The sequence below is a fragment of the Coturnix japonica genome, chromosome 9 (assembly GCF_001577835.2).
Source record: "Coturnix japonica isolate 7356 chromosome 9, Coturnix japonica 2.1, whole genome shotgun sequence".
NCBI lineage: Eukaryota > Metazoa > Chordata > Aves > Galliformes > Phasianidae > Coturnix > Coturnix japonica.
In genome coordinates, this window is record NC_029524.1 from 20424668 (window position 1) to 20441253 (window position 16586).

The 16586-nt window shown below is 45.1% G+C and overlaps 1 protein-coding gene across 6 annotated transcripts in view; it reads left to right on the forward strand.

Moving 5' to 3' along the window:
- Positions 1 to 16586, forward strand: part of PLCH1 (phospholipase C eta 1) — a 60292-nt gene that overhangs the window by 10655 nt on the left and 33051 nt on the right. For 4 of the 6 annotated variants that reach the window (XM_015872225.1, XM_015872229.1, XM_015872226.1 and 1 more), the window contains exons 3-4: positions 15336 to 15482; positions 15719 to 15962. In XM_015872225.1, coding sequence (XP_015727711.1) covers positions 15336 to 15482; positions 15719 to 15962 — 391 coding nt within the window. Of the gene's footprint in view, positions 1 to 5852; positions 6481 to 15335; positions 15483 to 15718; positions 15963 to 16586 lie in introns of those variants that run through there. The other 2 variants (XM_015872227.2, XM_015872228.2) reach the window with 1 other exon arrangement.

Sequence of the window (16586 nt, forward strand, 5' to 3'; positions counted from 1 at the left end):
ATCCTTGTTCACTGCCATGTTCCCTTCTTATCCATCAGGGACTTGCGTTGCTTTGAGGATGTAAACACGTGGTGTTAAAGTTCTTCACTTCCAACTGAGGTGTTTCAGCACAGGAAACTTGTAGGCTGCCCAAATAAGAATGCCAAAACTCTATGTTTACTGGAAGTTTAAACATCTTGTTTTAGGAACAAACAAATAACAACAACAGCATCAAAAAAACAACCCAAAAACCAAAGCAACCACCAAAATCTTTAGGCAGAAACACTCGAATGAGACCACAGCCCTGCATGTATAACCTGTTAGAGCACACAGTGCCTCTAAAGAACTGTCACAGTACATCACTGAGGCTGAGCAGTGCACCTGTCGGCTGTGGTGTGGGAGGCCTTTGCCTGCAAGCATAGATGTGATGGGGGATGAAGTGTGAGATGTGGCAAATAGCAGGACAGCACCTTGCTCATCGTGCATTAGCTGGAGGCCTGGAGTCAAATGCACCTTTGAATCTTGCTGAGTAAGAAAGCGTAAGTGCTCTTAGATGAAGGCATTAGTGCTGCAAGGCCCAGCCTAATGCAGTTCTGATCAGTGGTCTTTAAGCAAGCAGAGCTCAGGAACATGGAGAGAAAATGTCTGCAGACGTTGCCAGGAGAATTCTGTGTGAGAGGAGACAAGATTAATTTGTTTGTTCCGTATAGGAAATCAAAGATGGAGAGGGAGTATGGCTGACCATAAATGCACTTGTGAGGGGTAAGTGTGGGGAAGAAGCAGCTTATTGGAATCGGTAGGAAAAGTTCAAATTGAAACACTGAGGACTGTATTGAAAATTGTCTGTAAGTTTATAAATCAGTGCAGGGGAAAGCTAACCCCCTTTGAGGTGGAGGCCAGGAAGTTTTGATCATTGTTAGAAGCACCCTGACTGTGCCTCTGCTCAGTGCTGCAAATGTGATTAGTATCAGCAAGCAATATTCTGGCAAATGTAAATATGGACTGGAGGGATGCTGAAGTGATCCCAGGTCAGTTCCTGTGGGGGAAACAGCAAATGCTGACAGGACTGCTTCCATTCCCTTCTGGGAAACGCTGCTGTTCACACATCAGGCTGCTCACTGCTGTGCTGTAATTATGCTTTGAGGCTCGTGCACGTTGTTTGGCAAGGAGAAACTATTGATACATGGCTGTGTGCCTTACCACGGGGCTTCAGCAGCTTGTGTGTGAGTAATGACTGAACATTCGTATACATAATGCTCCGGCACTATATGCATCTAAATTGCCTAAGGATTCCTCATCACTGCTGAATTTTATTGGGGAAAGCTGCTAATCACTTCTTTTGTGGGAATTTAAAAGTCCTGTCTCTTTGTCTGGAATTTTTTGTTACAAAAATGGAAGTTGCTGCTGTGCCTTGTGCTCTGGGGAGTCTCATCTGCCTAGGAGCAAAAATGTCAGTTTTCTTCAGTAACAGCACTGTGTGCACACAGAATAACAAACCGAAGACAGATTTGGGTTTAAGCTATTTTAGCAGTTTCTGTAGAATAGAGCAGAGAGGCTCTCACAATGTTGAGAATTGCCTAAAGGACGTGGTGAACCTACTTTCTTTTCCTTCCTGCTGCAGAGAGTGCCAAAATACAAAGTACATCATGCCTCCAGGCTTGCAAGATTTTTTTTTTCTCTGGGTTTTCATGCTGTAAAATCATATTTGATTTGTTTGCTGGCAATAACAATATAGGACTGGCTGTGTTGTCAGACCAAACTTCCATCTATTTCGCTAGCAAATATTTGGGGCTAAAAGTATAAAGGAAGACAGGCGCATACCAAAGTCTTCCATGTGGTATGTACTCCCAGCACCTGCCAGTCAGGGATGTAAGTGCTTCCCCAGCCAGAAGCTGCATCTGGATATTTGCATTTATTACCTTCTCATCTTATAAATTCTGAAGGTTCTTTTTTTTTTTTTTTTGAATTAATTTCTTTTGGCCACCCATGGGAATGAACTCTGAAACTTGTTTTTGTCGGTGGAAACCTGCTTGAAGGAAGCAGTCATTGCCACATTCAGGCTGTAAGCAGTGGAGAAGGCTTGGATGCTCAGTCTCTTCCCTTGGAAGGAGTGTTGGCTGGCTGGATTGAAGTTAGGGTCAGGCTAATCAAGTCAGTACACTCTTATGTCATGTTAGATGTATACGTTGCTTTGAATGCCGCCTTCCAACATCTCACTGAGAAAATGAGAGGAGGGCATTGTGAGGATAATGTTTTCTTCTGCTTTGGGAAAGAGAAAATAGCAAGAGAAAATTTTGGTCTAGACCTCAATATTGAGATCCTGATCTGCTGAAGTGTGATATAGTGATGCTCCCATTTCCTTCCATTGACTCTTCATGAAGAGCTGTTCAAGCTCCTCATTGATGCTGGCATTAAACACAGTTCCTCCAGCAGTTATTTTGCCATCTGATGTTGTGCAGTGAGTGGCACCGTCCCAGTGACCTTGCAAAGGAGATTACTGAACATTGACCTGGATTCTTGTGTGCTCTTAGTCTGTCTTTTCAGGAACGTCCAGCTCATTTTTTCACAGGGTTCTTCCAGATCACCTGCTTGCAAACATCTGAAGTTGAGCTGGGGGGAATGACTTGGGACAAGGAAGCAGCTTATCTTGAGAGAGCACCTGAGTGGTTTCCCAAATGTAACGAATGCAGCTGTGTGCTGCTTCTATTAGACAAACACCTATTGCTGGTGCATATCCAGCTCTGGGCAGCATCTTTAGAGGCTGCTGGTGGCAGGTGTTGTTGCAGTGCTTTTCCCTTTGTTTCAGTCTGAAGAGCTGAGCTTTTATGCAAGTTCTCATAGGATTTCTTTCTTTTTAGTTATCTTGAACTTTTGTGTTCAGTGAATGGGAACATCAAATATGTTTCATACACTAGAATGGTCTGGTTTGTCTATTAGAGCACAAATTTTGGGGCAGTGATATTAAGCCCTTGCAGAGTTGCATGTCTGTGTTTAGCTTTGTGTTTGCTGATGGGCAGTGCTTTATAATTAGCTCTTCTGAAACCTCATTCAAGCCCTATGCTTGAGGCTACAGTGCTAAAGATGCCAGATGGAGACTGCAGAATTTGCTCTTACATTTTTATAGTTATCTTCAATTTAAGTCTTATAGTGATGCTTGGGAAAGAAGTAGTTAGTAGTACAGTAATTCATATTTCATATTCCGATTATATAGGGTAGTATACACAATCCCTTTTCAGAACAGACACATGTAACTGAAAATGTATGCCAAAGAAGAGTATTGAAAATTAAATAAGATAGAAAAGAATTAGATTTCAAGGAAACATCCTAAAACATGAAGAAACCACCTCTCTGTGCTTTGTCCACGCACCTCTAGTGCAAGGAGCAGTTCCATTGGCCTCAAGGGCTCTGTCTCAATGCGGGGTGTCATACAGCTAACATTTCATGTTGTGTTTTTGCCCTCCTAACTAGCTCAGCTTTCCAAAGAACGGTGTGTTCATTAATGGCAAAGGAAGAAAGTTGATAAAAGCTTTAATCTAATAAAAGTGAGGAGCTGTTTGTGCAGATAATATAAAATTTTATTCAGTCCTAGATGAATTTTTGGACGATTGTGTTACAGTTTAGATTGAAGATTAAATTTGTGTGATGAATATGAAGCTTTGTTTGTCTTCTTAGTTCATTAACTACTTGCTGGAAGAGATAGAATTTCTCTAATCAGCCTTTCTTTCTCTGTAGCAGAATTAGCCCCTTTTTACCACTTTCCAGCAATTTTGACATTGAAAAAGGAAGAGCTGATGAGCCAGAAAATTAGTATTCTTTCAATGCTGTGGTTTCTAAACCTAATTGTTGAAACTTTCTCATTTATTGGAAAATTAATATTTGGCAGTAGAACTTGGACTGCAAGCTGCGGTCAAAGGGTGGTGAGCCCTGTGGCGCAGCTCCATCTCCACCCCACCCAATGTACAATGCACGCGTGGAGCCACCTTGTTACCCTGGAGTCACTGCTTGGGGTTTGGTGAGCAGCTTTCAGGCATTTCTGTGATCTGAGGCTGGAGCTGCGTGGAAGGGAAGAATTACAGTCTGCAGGTATTAGATGAAAGCTTTAAATCTCCCTTCTTAATGAGATGGTGGGGATAGCACATTGGCACCGCCTGCCTTGTACCTCGAGGTGCTTGCTGTCTCGTCTCAAAATAATATCTATGGTTTAATGATAGAGCTTTGAAGAAAACTAGAAAATAATATTAGACTAGGGGAGATGGATTTCAACTGAATGAATATCTTTTTAATAAGTTTTAGTGCTTTTGTAGCTGAGATTGTCAGAAGCTATCAGTGAGATGAGGCTTGGAGGACGTGTAATGCGTTTTATTAAACCAGCTTAAAAAGTCGAGAAAACAGAGTTCTGAGTATGCAGGTCATTGGCAGAGGCTGCCAAAGGAAGGAAGGATTATGGGGCAGAAAATGTAGGTACACTCCAGTGCAGTGTGTCTTTGAACAATTTCAGGCTTGACTTAGGCTGATAGGGCTGGGACTGGATGTGAAACCTGGCTTGTCAGCAGAGCCATCGTGGTGATTGTTTCCTGAAGCTGAATAAACTTTGAGGTATTTTCATACCATTGGGTGGATGTCCCCCAGATTATGTAGAAATCATTTGTTTGTTGTAATGCTCTTGGTGAACAGTATAGCATGTTCTGGTCTCTAAAGCCATTCAGCACCTCATCACTTTGATTTGTAAAATGAGCCAAAGTAATGAGGAATATGGTAGTGATGGGACAAGCTTTCCTATTGAACAGCTTCTGTGTATTGATGCTTGTTTACAGCCCCTATCACAAGAAATAGAATGAGAGGCTTGGAATGTGCCATGATTATAACGCCTTACCAAGTGCAGTTTGATATCTCAAGAATTAAAGACCAGTGACAGTTCATTTCTTTTGTTATTGAATTGCATCTATAATAGATCAATTCACCAGAATGTAAATGTATTGACAGCTGTCAAGAGGCTTCCAAGCAATGCCTTCATCCTTTAGGAGTAATCTTGTGAAGTGAGGTGTGAACTACTGTGGGGTAATTAAGTAGCTCTTCCATTTCCCTTATGGTAAGTGGGATGTGTGACGCTTCTCTCTGCAGAATGTAACTTCCCAGAGCATTGCTGTCCTCAGCTGAAGGTGTGATTAGAAGCACAAGCCTTGGGTGCAGCCAACAGTGATCCCACTGTAGGTTCTTGGGGTTGTTTCATTTGATATGTTCATTTGCTGGCTGTAGGCAATGTGTCTTGCATTGAGCTGCAGCCTATCATATGTTGACTGTAGGAAGCCTTGCTATTTGTGTTAGCAGCAGCTAAGAAATAAGGATTTCTTGCTTAGTGAAATGCATGTCAGCTCACTCATATCTGGTCTCATGCCTCTCTCCGAGTTGCCTGCGTGCTTGTCTGTCTTTTCATCCCCCCTGCCTCAATCACACTCCATCATGTAACTTTCTCCTAGCACACACTGGACAAATTCTGTCCTGTTCTATTGCTCTCAGTCTTTGAGAAAGCAGCTGAGAATTCCTGGTGTGAAGGCTATTCTGTAAAAGGCAGCCAGTAGAAGAACAATTAACAAATGCAGTAAATCCAGGATGAGAAGCATTACAGGCTGAGCCTACTTCGTTCCTGCAGTGCTTACCAGCGCTGTGTCCCCTTGGGCTCCATCACAACTAAGTGCAAGCGTGTTTCTGCCCATCGTTCCACACCGACTTTAAACCCGAGTTTCAAAGGCATCGACTTGGCTCAAACAAGTGCGGTATTGGCTGCGAGCACGGCGTTTTTTTTCTAGCTGCCGGGAGAGTTAGTGCTCGGCATCACTCAGGAGACTACTTGTTCTTACGAAATCAAATGCTCAGTGATGCACAGCCTGAGCCATTTGCATGCTCTGTGCTCCGGCTGGCCTCGTTCCGCAGAGCACAACAGGCTGTGCTCCCCGAGCTGGGGGGAGAGGGGAGGAACGAGCCCTTCCTGCAGCATCCCGTGGCTGAAGGCGCTGGGAGTTACCTGGGGGTGAGGGTGCTTTTCCTGCCGTGCCCCCCGCCTGCGTCACTCGCTCTGTAGCTGGGGCTTTGCTTTGCAGGCGTTGCAGCCCCTGCAGCCCGGAGCGGCGGAATCGCAGCGCCGTGTGCGCGGCTCGTGCCCAAAGTCGGCACTGCTCCTGCACAACCGCGGCAGCACGGAGCACACGCTGCCAGCTTTTCTACCAGGCGGTGCCCTTTGCTTTTGAGGAAAGTTGCCTCCGGATTTGCTTGTCTGCCTTTTATGGCTCATGAAAATCTCATCGTGTTGCTCAGCGAGCGGTGCTGGCGAGGTGCTCCTGGACTTCTGAGGACTGCTTTCCTAATGTTTGCTCTCGGGAGATGTGAAGATCCAATGGAGGCTTTCCTGCAGTGAGAATTCCCGTTTTCATTGCCAACGATGCACAAGAGTCACAAAATTAATGGCAGACCTTGAAGTGTATAAAAATTTAAATCCTGAGAAAGGTAAGGATGCTCCAGTTTGTGGTTACTGTGGGAAGAGCTCAAGTGATGTCTGAAGTGCTTGTAGGAAAATGAAGGGTGCTTTGTTTACAATAGGAAACTCTTATGTGCTGTATTTATTTGGGCATCATTAATATGGAAAAACAAACACCCAAATCTCTCTCAATATTTCAGAGGAAATCCTGCTGCTTTTGTGTCAACTTCAAAATAGGTGTCTTCATGTAAACATGTGGGTCGTGTGTGTTGTTCCTATGGCATGCACCAAACAGGGCTGTGTTTCATCTATTACTACACGTCTTTGTCTTTAAAAACATTGTAGACCTCTTAATCCATTGGTCGTTCTGCCACGGCACAGTTTTCCATGGGAATGAGTATCTGTTTTTTTCTAATAACACTTATAAATAGAATACAAGCAGATAAGCAAATAATATGTAAAGTTCTGATCAGGGAGCAATGGATGAGAGATCTCTGAGACTTGTAGGGGACTGATACAGAAAGGAAGGCATCTCGGGTAGACTGAGCAAGATTGGATGTTAAGGTTAGTGCTGGGCAGAAAGCAGTAATTACTGTAAGCCTCTGAATGACTGTAGAGGAAAGGCCATGGAGAGGGGGAGAAATCAAGATAGCCAGAGTTTATCTTTATATGATTGTGTTTGTGTCATTACTGATGTTTGGTGATGTGTGAGAATTCTTTTTTAAGGATGTTTACTAAAGAGAAAGCTTCTCAACATTGGGTATTCTATCCAATTTTTGGATAGAAAATTGGAAAAGCAAAACCAAACCCTATTCTTACTATTCTGGAAAAAATGAAGACTGCTTTGAGCTGCTGTCAGTTTCTTGTGCATCCGACTGAGGACAGCCCTGCCTGTTGGGGTGCTTTGCTGCAGCTCCCTGTGCTGTGTTCATGGTTTGGAGGTTTCTGTTACACGTAGCTCTGCATTAAGTTTTGATGCACATAGTTAGGGAAAGGAGAGCAGGTGTTACTCCATCTGTTTGCTGAGACACAGCAGGTAATGGATAGGTCCCAATTAATAATTTACTGGAGAGAGCTTATTGGGAGGGTGTTTTTGGAGCGATCCTAGAAGAAAAGCATCAGGTTTAACTTCTGAAGCTTGTGTGAACGTTCTGTACGTATAAATGCATTTCATGCCAGGCGTTCAGCTGCTGGTGAGCTCCTGTCTGAAGGCATTTTGTAGTTCTTTCCTGCAGACAAACGTAGCAGCAGCTGCCACCCGTATGGTTGTTGGTGCTTCTCAGTTGGTTGCTTTGCTGGGTAATGGCAGCCCAGGGGAAGGGGCACCGAGACACTGTCCCACAGCTCCAGGCATTGCAGATTTGTGGCATGGATGGGACTGGAGTGGGAACAAAGGAACTTCTCCAGGAGTTATCCTTCTTTGTGATGTGTTCATCCTGGGCTGTTCCCATTGGGAAATAACCGTTTCTGGCTGATGGAAGCAGGAGCACAGAGCCGTCACAGACAGGCTGGAGAGGAAGGGGAGAATGGTTGTGTGCTGTGAAAACAGGCACTCAGTTCCTTTCCCTCTTTGGAGCTCATATTTTGCAGGCATGAACCCATTTGCACTTGTGAAGGGCGGGAGTAGGTGAGCACCAGCCCTCCCGAAAGGCAGGTGTGAGATTGCATTCATGATACCAGTTGCAGCCTCTGCGATGAACACGCCTAAGGGTGCTGCCATGGCAGTGCTCACATACCATGGTGCCACAACTATTGCCTTGCTGCAGAGCCTGCCCAGGGCCTGGCCATGAGTGGCTGTCGGAGGATGCTGCTCCCCACCTGCCCACGGCTTGGCCGTAAGTTTGTGCCTTTGGGGTGTGAGTTAGTGAGCAGGGATCAGCATGGGGTGGGATGGGAGGAGGTACAGGGGGATGTATGGAATTGAGGACCTGCCTTGGTCCCTGGCTGACCAGCAGAGCTTCTGTCTGTCTGTTCCTGCTCCAACAGAACTGGAGGGCTGCAGAGCAGCAGCTGGCTGCATTGAGCTTTGCCTGCTGGGCTGTGGCAGCAGCCTGTTGTCGGGCTGGGCTTCTGTGGGATGCTTGTGTCTTTGAATCTACCCAAACGCCTATAAATCAGGCATTAAGTATAGACCCTAGCCTGGTGAGTGATGTTTAGGAGAATTAGCTTTAGGTGAGGGACATGCTGTTCTGACTACTATTGAAGGCATCAGCCTCCTCCTGTGACGAGCTTGGTCTTCCAGAGGTTTAATTCCAACAGTAGCATAAATCTATTGCAGCACTGTATGCACTTGTAATAGATTAGTATGGGCATGTGGCAGCTCTGAAAGCTTTAACACACTGCGTGTTAGCACTGAGAAAAGTGAAGGAGATCGTGTGCAGCCACAGCATGACTGCATCAGGAATTGCCAGGGCCGTTGGAGCCTGGCCTGAATGCTGCTCATCTCCTTGGGAGCCTTCCCATGGGTTTTGCAGGTCAGGGACTTGATAGACCAATTGTTAAGTAAGTTCTGTGCCTGTGGAATGCTTAGCATTCATTTATTCATATGAATTATGTACACTCCTCATTCAGTGAATCTACAGAGCACGTAATGCATAAGAGACTCGAGGTGCTCTCCTCAAACTGTGGCTAGACTGAAGGCTCCTGAAATGACCATTTTGCTGTTCCACAAAGATTGAAACGGCCGCGTGCTGTGCTGGGATCAGTGTGTGTGCTGTCCTCACTGTGAAAGGCAGCACGCAGGTAAGCCAGGTGAACCTGGTGGAAGAGCTTGCAGAGTCAGATTGACACAGCTTCTAACAGTACAGGCCTTACCTGCAGGAGGAAACGTGCATGTTTCTCTGCATACATCACATATCTTGAAGAAGTCATTTAAGAAGCTCTTGTCTTAGAAGTCAGCTTGTCAGCGTGCTGGCAGCATTGTGTGTGCTTCAGAAATTGAAGTTGCAGGAAACCACAAGTTGCTTTTTTGTTGATATCAGTGATGGGAAACCTCACAGCAGCTTGTGCCTCTTGGCAGTCAGGTTCCTGGGATGCTCAGTGGGGTGACTGACACTGGAGACATTCCCATGTGCTGCCCATAAGATCAGCGATTTTCATGAAACCCAAATACACAAGGAGTTTATTTCAGTAATAAAATTGCCTTGGTGCTTGAGACTGTCATTCGTTGTTTGTCCCCAGGTTGCTCGGTGTTGGTGACTTCCACCAAGGCAGTGTGAGAATGTGTGAGAATGGAATAGAGGAGCATGTTTCTTTAGGAAAATAGAGGAGCATGTTTCTTTAGGAAAATGACCATTTGTGAATTGTGAATAGTCTAATTCATATCATCAGTTGAACTGCAGGCTTCATTTATTGACTTAGAGGTTAATTAACTCCACCTCCAGTTGTGCTTTGCTTTTTCCCCTCCTACTCTCCACCGGAGCCCCAGCTGCATGTTGGTTTGGCAGTTGGAAGGAAGCAGTGTGTGCTGCCATGCACTGGGTCCCTCTTCCAGTCCCTTCCTCCATCCTGTGCCCTGTGGTCCATTCCCCTCATGATGCTGTGGAGGTGCCATGGGTTGCTGTGAAGTGATCCTGGAGCAGTGTGAGCTGTTCTCCATTTCTTCCAGCCTGTTGCTGCTGCTGCTCCTTGCTCTGCAGTATTACAATCAATTTCCATGCTCTCTCTGCCTAAGGATCCTCCCGCAATGAGGAGGATTAGGATGTGAGAGCCTGTTAACTATGTTTGCTTAAGTCTATGCTTCTTGTTCGCTCTAATGATGTGATAATGTATTTTGGCAGTTGGCCATCTATATGGTTAAGTGATTGCACCTTTCGCTGTTAATAAAGTGAAGAGTCTGGAGTTGAGGTCCTGGAGCCCTGGGACAGGTCAGGACCTTGGGGTCCCACAGCAGCACAGCTGCCCCGGCCCAAGATTCTCTTATTGGCTACTTGCCCCAGTGCTGCTGGAATGAAACCTGGGCTGGTTTCTTGAAGATAACAGTGAGAAGTTTGCTGTGCTGGCAGAGGGAAGGTATCCCTGAGCAGGGATGGAAACCATGCATTATGCATTGTGTCTGGGGGCTGTGCTCTCGGATTCCACTTCCAGTGTAGATCTCAAGGAGGGGATCACAGGCCCTGAAAATACGGTGCTGTCCTAGCAAGGCATTTTCTGCATTGCACAATACTCTGTGAAAGATAATCTCGTAGTAGGACTGAGGTCTGGGGATGTGGATCCAATAAAATCCTCAGGATGTGCCAGGCTTGTTGCTGCTCCCATTCTGCTTTCATTATGGCTATGAAGGGGCTCTGGGTGCTCCCAGGGCAAGAGCAGTAGCTCAGTGCTGTCAGGCATCAGCCAGCTGTGGAGCAGAAGCTTTCCTATTGGAACATACGTATATAATACAATATAGATAGAGTTATAGAGATAATTTAAATTGCTTGTCCTGGAAGCATCAAGCTGGAAATCTCAATATGGGATGCTGATCAGATTACTATGAAAAATATGTTATTCCTAAACCATAACTGCTGGGAGTTCTCACTCCCAAGTCTCTTTAACAAACGAAAGCTCATACCAGACAGATTTCAGCGCTAAATGTTAAAACTACATGGATATTTCTTTTCTCCCCTTCTGCATGGTGTGTGGTGGTGTTTTCCCCTTCAGCCTTTTTGTCTGCGTGTTATTTAGTGAATGTACGGGCATGAGTTCTTCATATTTAATGATCTTCATGGACTGCAGGCCATTCGCAGTTGTTTTGAATATACCAGTGTGTTGTGGGTGCCTCCCCATGTTTTATGTCTGCTTTCCTGGGCACTCCAGGGACCTGGCAGCCCCAAAGGCATTGCTGCGAGTGGGACTGAGGATTGCTTCAGTTTTACAGAAGTGTGGGCGATCATCCATCTCGTGTCAGCTTGGAGAAGATGATTAAAACCACTGTAAGAAGCTTAAAGTTACGCAAGGGGTTGGGAGAGTTACCGCCAAGCAGATGTAAATCCTGCGTCCAGTATGAGATGTGGTTATTAGAAGTGGTCCTGGCTGGGGGCAGAGGGCTCACTCTGCCCTCTTCGTTATCCTGTGCTTCATTATGTAACAGCCCAGCCATCAGCAGCATGATGATGTCAGTGGGAAGCCACATGGTGTTCCAGATGTCAGCGCAGCTCTGTGGGACTTGGATGAAGCGTGCTCACCAGTGGGTGTGAGGAGCCTGTGTGTCCCAGCGGTGATAGTGCAATGGCCAGCTTACAGCAAGAGGTGGCTGCAGAGTGGGATGATGAGAGTTCAGATAGACAAGAACTTTTGTGGTTTCATCCAGAATGCCTTTACTGCGTGGATCCCACCAGTACAACTGCATGGATCCCACCAGTACCACTGCGTGCTGTTCTCTGGTCTGAGGTGTGAGTGCTTTTTTTTTGTTTTTTCTCATTGCTTTGGAACGTGGCTGTGCATCCCTGCAGCTGTGCTCCAAGCAGAGCCTGGGGGTGGGAGCTCACCTTGACTGCAGCAGTGCAGGTGCAGAGGTGACATGCAGGATGTGCCCCTGCTTTGGGGATCACAGGAGGTGGCCCAGGAACCTGGCAGTGCTGTGCAGTGCTCCTGCTGCTGGGCTGCCTGCTGTCACTCCTCTCTGGGCAGAGAAATGACCTGTCTATTTGCAGGATGCATAGACAGACCAGAAATACTGACCTCACCCAGCTGGGGAATGCCAAAATGCAGCGGGGGGAGCTGATATTACAATTGAAAATAACTTCTGCATTTTATGGGTTTATTTTATGGTTTTATTTCATCTCCTCAAGCTTAACGTTGGCTTAATGCAGACTGCATATAATTTAGAAATACAATTTATATCCTCTTTAGTAATTACACTTCTCATTGTCTGTTTGATAATACTCTTTATGCCCTATTTAATCTCTTTATTTTGTCAGATGGCAGTACCATTAAGTCCATAAAAGCAAGACGGAACCTTTTCTCTTTCAATTGCACCTCTAAATATTAATTCCATAATACACAGTAGTACAGTGGGGAAAAATAAGGACTATTTTATGTGTTGTTTTTGTTTATGTAGACGGCAGGGGAGAGAAACCACAAAATTCTTCTTTCTTTTTTATTTTTCCTTGCGACTTAAGTGAAGTTATCTCACAGCTCAGTTGTGGGATGTCGTTCCTAAAGCTATTAAGTATATTTGCATCTTAGTGTTGGCTTTATTAAGGCTCAGTGTGTTAATTTCAGGAGGCTTTCCTGTGAGCACACAGGTTGTTTGCATACAGCAGCCACACAACCTGCTCTGTGAAAGCAGAGTGGTTTTGTTGGCTGTCTGATATAGACCCAGTGGCTCCTGTTCAGAGAGCGGTGTGTGCATGGACACACAGTGTAAAGTGTGGAACTTGCGGCTTTCTTTGGTCATTTAGGTGGCATCATCCCTGTGCAGGCATGGGGTGAAGTTACACACCTGACAGCACGTGGTTATAGATTAGAACTCCAACTTAGCATCCCTGTCGTAAGTGAGGCTTGTTGGGCAGTGAGGAGCAGTGTGTCGGGTGGAACACATTGCATCCCACAAAATGGTGAGATCTCAGGTAACATCTGGACTTGCAGGCTTGGATGCCTTTCCTCCTGGCTGCAGGGCTCTGCCAGCTGCTGAACAGTGTGGACGTGGCAGAGATGGTACAATTGGCACTGGTGGGTCAGCGTTTGGCCTAGTGCTCAGTGAAGGAGCAGAGCAGCTCCTGGCAATGAGATGTGTGTATTGCTAAGAGTGATGGTCATTGCTCGATCTGAAAATACATGATGCCCATCTCAGGTGTGTGTCTGGCCAGAGTCTGAAATCAACGTGCTGGAAATAGGTTTGGAAGACCTTGTTTCTTGGTGTGCTGTGCTTCATAAGTAACTGAAAAGCGGGGATGGTGTAGCTTGAAGTTAGAGAGAAAAAGGAAACTTCCTCCTGAAGTTGGATGGCGTAGCACTTTGGCTGCCCAAACCTTTCTTTAAAGGTACATTGCTTCTGTTAACATGGATGCAATAGAGCTGATGCAGGGAACTTTCTTACATACACTGTTCTTATTTAAGTATTTGCATTTGAATGCTGTGTGCTGAGAACTTGGACAGTGCGAGCAGACAATTGGTGCTTATTGCAGATGGCATCTGAGAAATGGAGAATGCTGAGATCTCGGTGTAGGCAGCTTTTCTTCCCTTCTTCTGTATTTGTGTAGAAGTGTGCTTTAAAATCTTCCATATAAATTTGATTTGGAAGCTTATCTAAAAATGTATCTGTGAAATACATCTACTTTATCAACACGATATAGTAATATTAGGCAATTGAAACAGTGACAAATAAATTGTATGATTGTTGTCTGTTAGAACTACCTGACTGGTGCACCTCCTGCTTTTCTTACATGAAGGAACAGCATTCCTCTCTCTGCTGCCTTTTGTTAGTGGTCCTCGACAACAGCTCAGAGAAATAGCTGTTTTCCTCACAGGTGAGCTAATGCTAATGGGAAGACTTAGGTGAGAATTACGTATCTTTAAGACTTATTAGTAACTGATAGGCTTAGGTGCAAAGAAGCAGATTTTCTGTTGAGTAGCTTGTTGCTAAACCTCTAAGCCAAAACCTTGTTGTAATAGAACACTTAAGCAGTGAAGTACAGATGTGCATGCAGCCTGCCTGCCAACTTAAGGTAGTGGTTCAGGTTTCCACACTCTCACCATCTTCTTTCTTGGAGGACAATTTTATTAAGGTGAATTTGAGGCAGACTCGCGCTGAATTTGATCTGAATTGGAAGTCTCAGTCCTTGTGCAGACACTAAGTTCCATGAACTACTTTTGCTTCAGTTACTCCTCCTTTTTGAGGCTGCAGCTCCTCCATCCTGTGCTGTTTGGAGGCATGTCTGCCTGCTGCTCTGTGCACCTGTGGGTAGCTCTAAGTCAAAGCCACGGAGGATCACTTGTGGGTACCCTTTAGTGACAATAGCACCTATTTCTGCCTTGGTTTCTCTCTCTTCTGGTTCATTTGAAAGCACTGTCCAGTCTACCCATCTGTTGGCTCTGGCTCCCCCAGGGAGCAGGAGGGTGTGCAGGTATTGGCCATGGTCTGGGAGGAAGATGATGAGGAGGAGTAAGGACAGAGCTGGGCAGTGTTTGGGAGCCAGCCAGCGTGTAAGCAGATCACAGGTGGCGATTTTGGAGTGATACCAAGCGAGGAGAGGCTGCAGACAGATAGAAACAGGAAAGTAATTTGAGAACATGGCTATAGGCTGAGATCAAGGGGAAACTTTATCTTGATCTTAGTTCATGGAGGAGCGTGGGAGGGAAGAGGTGAGATGAAATGGAGGAGATGGGTCTACTGCAATCAAAACAAGGAGAAAAAAAGACTCCCCCATCCTAGGTGGGATGGGTAGATAAAAAGAAGCTTGTGTGCTTGAAATTGGGTAGCAAGAGAGGAAGGCTGCGGTTGTGTGTGTGGCTGTGTGGTGGGACTGTGCGTTTATAATTCCATTAACAGTTCGTACTGTGTCAAAACCACAGGATTGAAGATAAGGGATTACTGAGCCCAGAGGAATGAGGGCTGAATGATGGTCTTGCCCTTCAAAGCTGGCAGAGTGCTGGCTTTTAAAATTGCAGCACCATGTCTAGTCATTCAAATAGATAATATATATTTGAAGGAAGTAAGCACAGAGCAGCTATAAAATATTTCAATATTTGATTTTCTTTGACTTCTGTGAAGATGTTTTGGCAGATGCATTCTATTTTCTTACGAGAACTTATGAAGAAGGAATAGTGCATCTCTTGCATTTCCTGACTGAAATTGAAAGGCAAATGTTGTATGTCTAGTAGAAGTTTGGAAGCCGTTGTGTCATTTTATTGGTGGAAATAGATGGCTGTTCGGTACAACTTACTCTGTTCTGCTTCGCAGTTGAAAGATGCATGAGTGTTATGCAGTCTGGGACTCAGATGGTTAAGCTGAAGAGTGGAACCAAAGGGCTCGTTCGTCTCTTCTACCTGGATGAGCACAGGACCTGCATCCGATGGAGACCGTCCAGAAAAAGTGAAAAGGCAAAAAGTAAATGTATAATCCCTTCTAATTTCTTGGGAAGTTGAGTATTAAAGTGTGGATTACAGATGGGACAGTGAGTAATATGTTATGGATCAACTGCATAAATGTGATCCCCTATTATGATCCAATGTTAAAAAATGCTTAATGACTTTTAGCCTGAATAATTCAGAGCTGCTGAAAAGCAGACTGTGCTTGGATGGTTAGACAAGCATATCAGTTTGTGACTTCTCTTTTCCCCACAGTCGTCATTGATTCTATTTACAAAGTGACCGAAGGCCGTCAGTCTGAAATCTTCCACCGCCATGCAGAGGGGAACTTTGACCCGAGCTGTTGCTTTACCATTTACCATGGCAACCACCTGGAGTCGCTGGATCTGATTACCTCCAACCCAGAGGAGGCTCGCACCTGGATCACAGGACTGAAATATTTGATGGCTGGGATAAGCGACGAGGACTCGCTTGCGAAGCGACAGAGAACTCACGATCAGTATCCTTTTACTAACCTGAGCACTGGCTTTCAGTGCAGTATTTCTTGTTTTTTAGTGAATTTGGTACAGGAGGTTCATCTGCTGCCAGTTTAACCAATAATTTTGCCACTGATTGGGATGAAAATGTTGGATAAGTGTGACATAGATGCATACATGTGCAATAAACATTAACTGTGCCTTGGGGACTGGATGAAACTCCATGGAAGTCAGTGGGCCCTGCATTTTGTTAGTGAAATCCCTACCATGTAGTCAGAACACATGTTTATAGTTATCTCAGTGAGTACTCTAACCATGACTTTAAAGGGCCTCCAGTGCAGTTCAGCAGTAGTGTTACTCCTCTGTAGCTCTTCTTTTTCCATGTCTTTTATGTATGCAGCCTGGCTGGTCTGAGGGCTGCTGTGCTACTGACCACTTGGTAAAGCTTCTGTGTCCTGAGGTGTCCATCATGGAAGGATTTATGTCATCTTCTGTTTACTCAGCTGTTCTTTTATTCTCCTGCTTCAGATCACAGGTTTTAATGGAAGGCATTGCTTTCAAGTTATTTACTGCTTGGAAACTTGAATTTCTTAGCCTTTGCCCAGCTGAAATTCTAAACTTTTTCAGTCCTTTGGTAAAATGGCAGG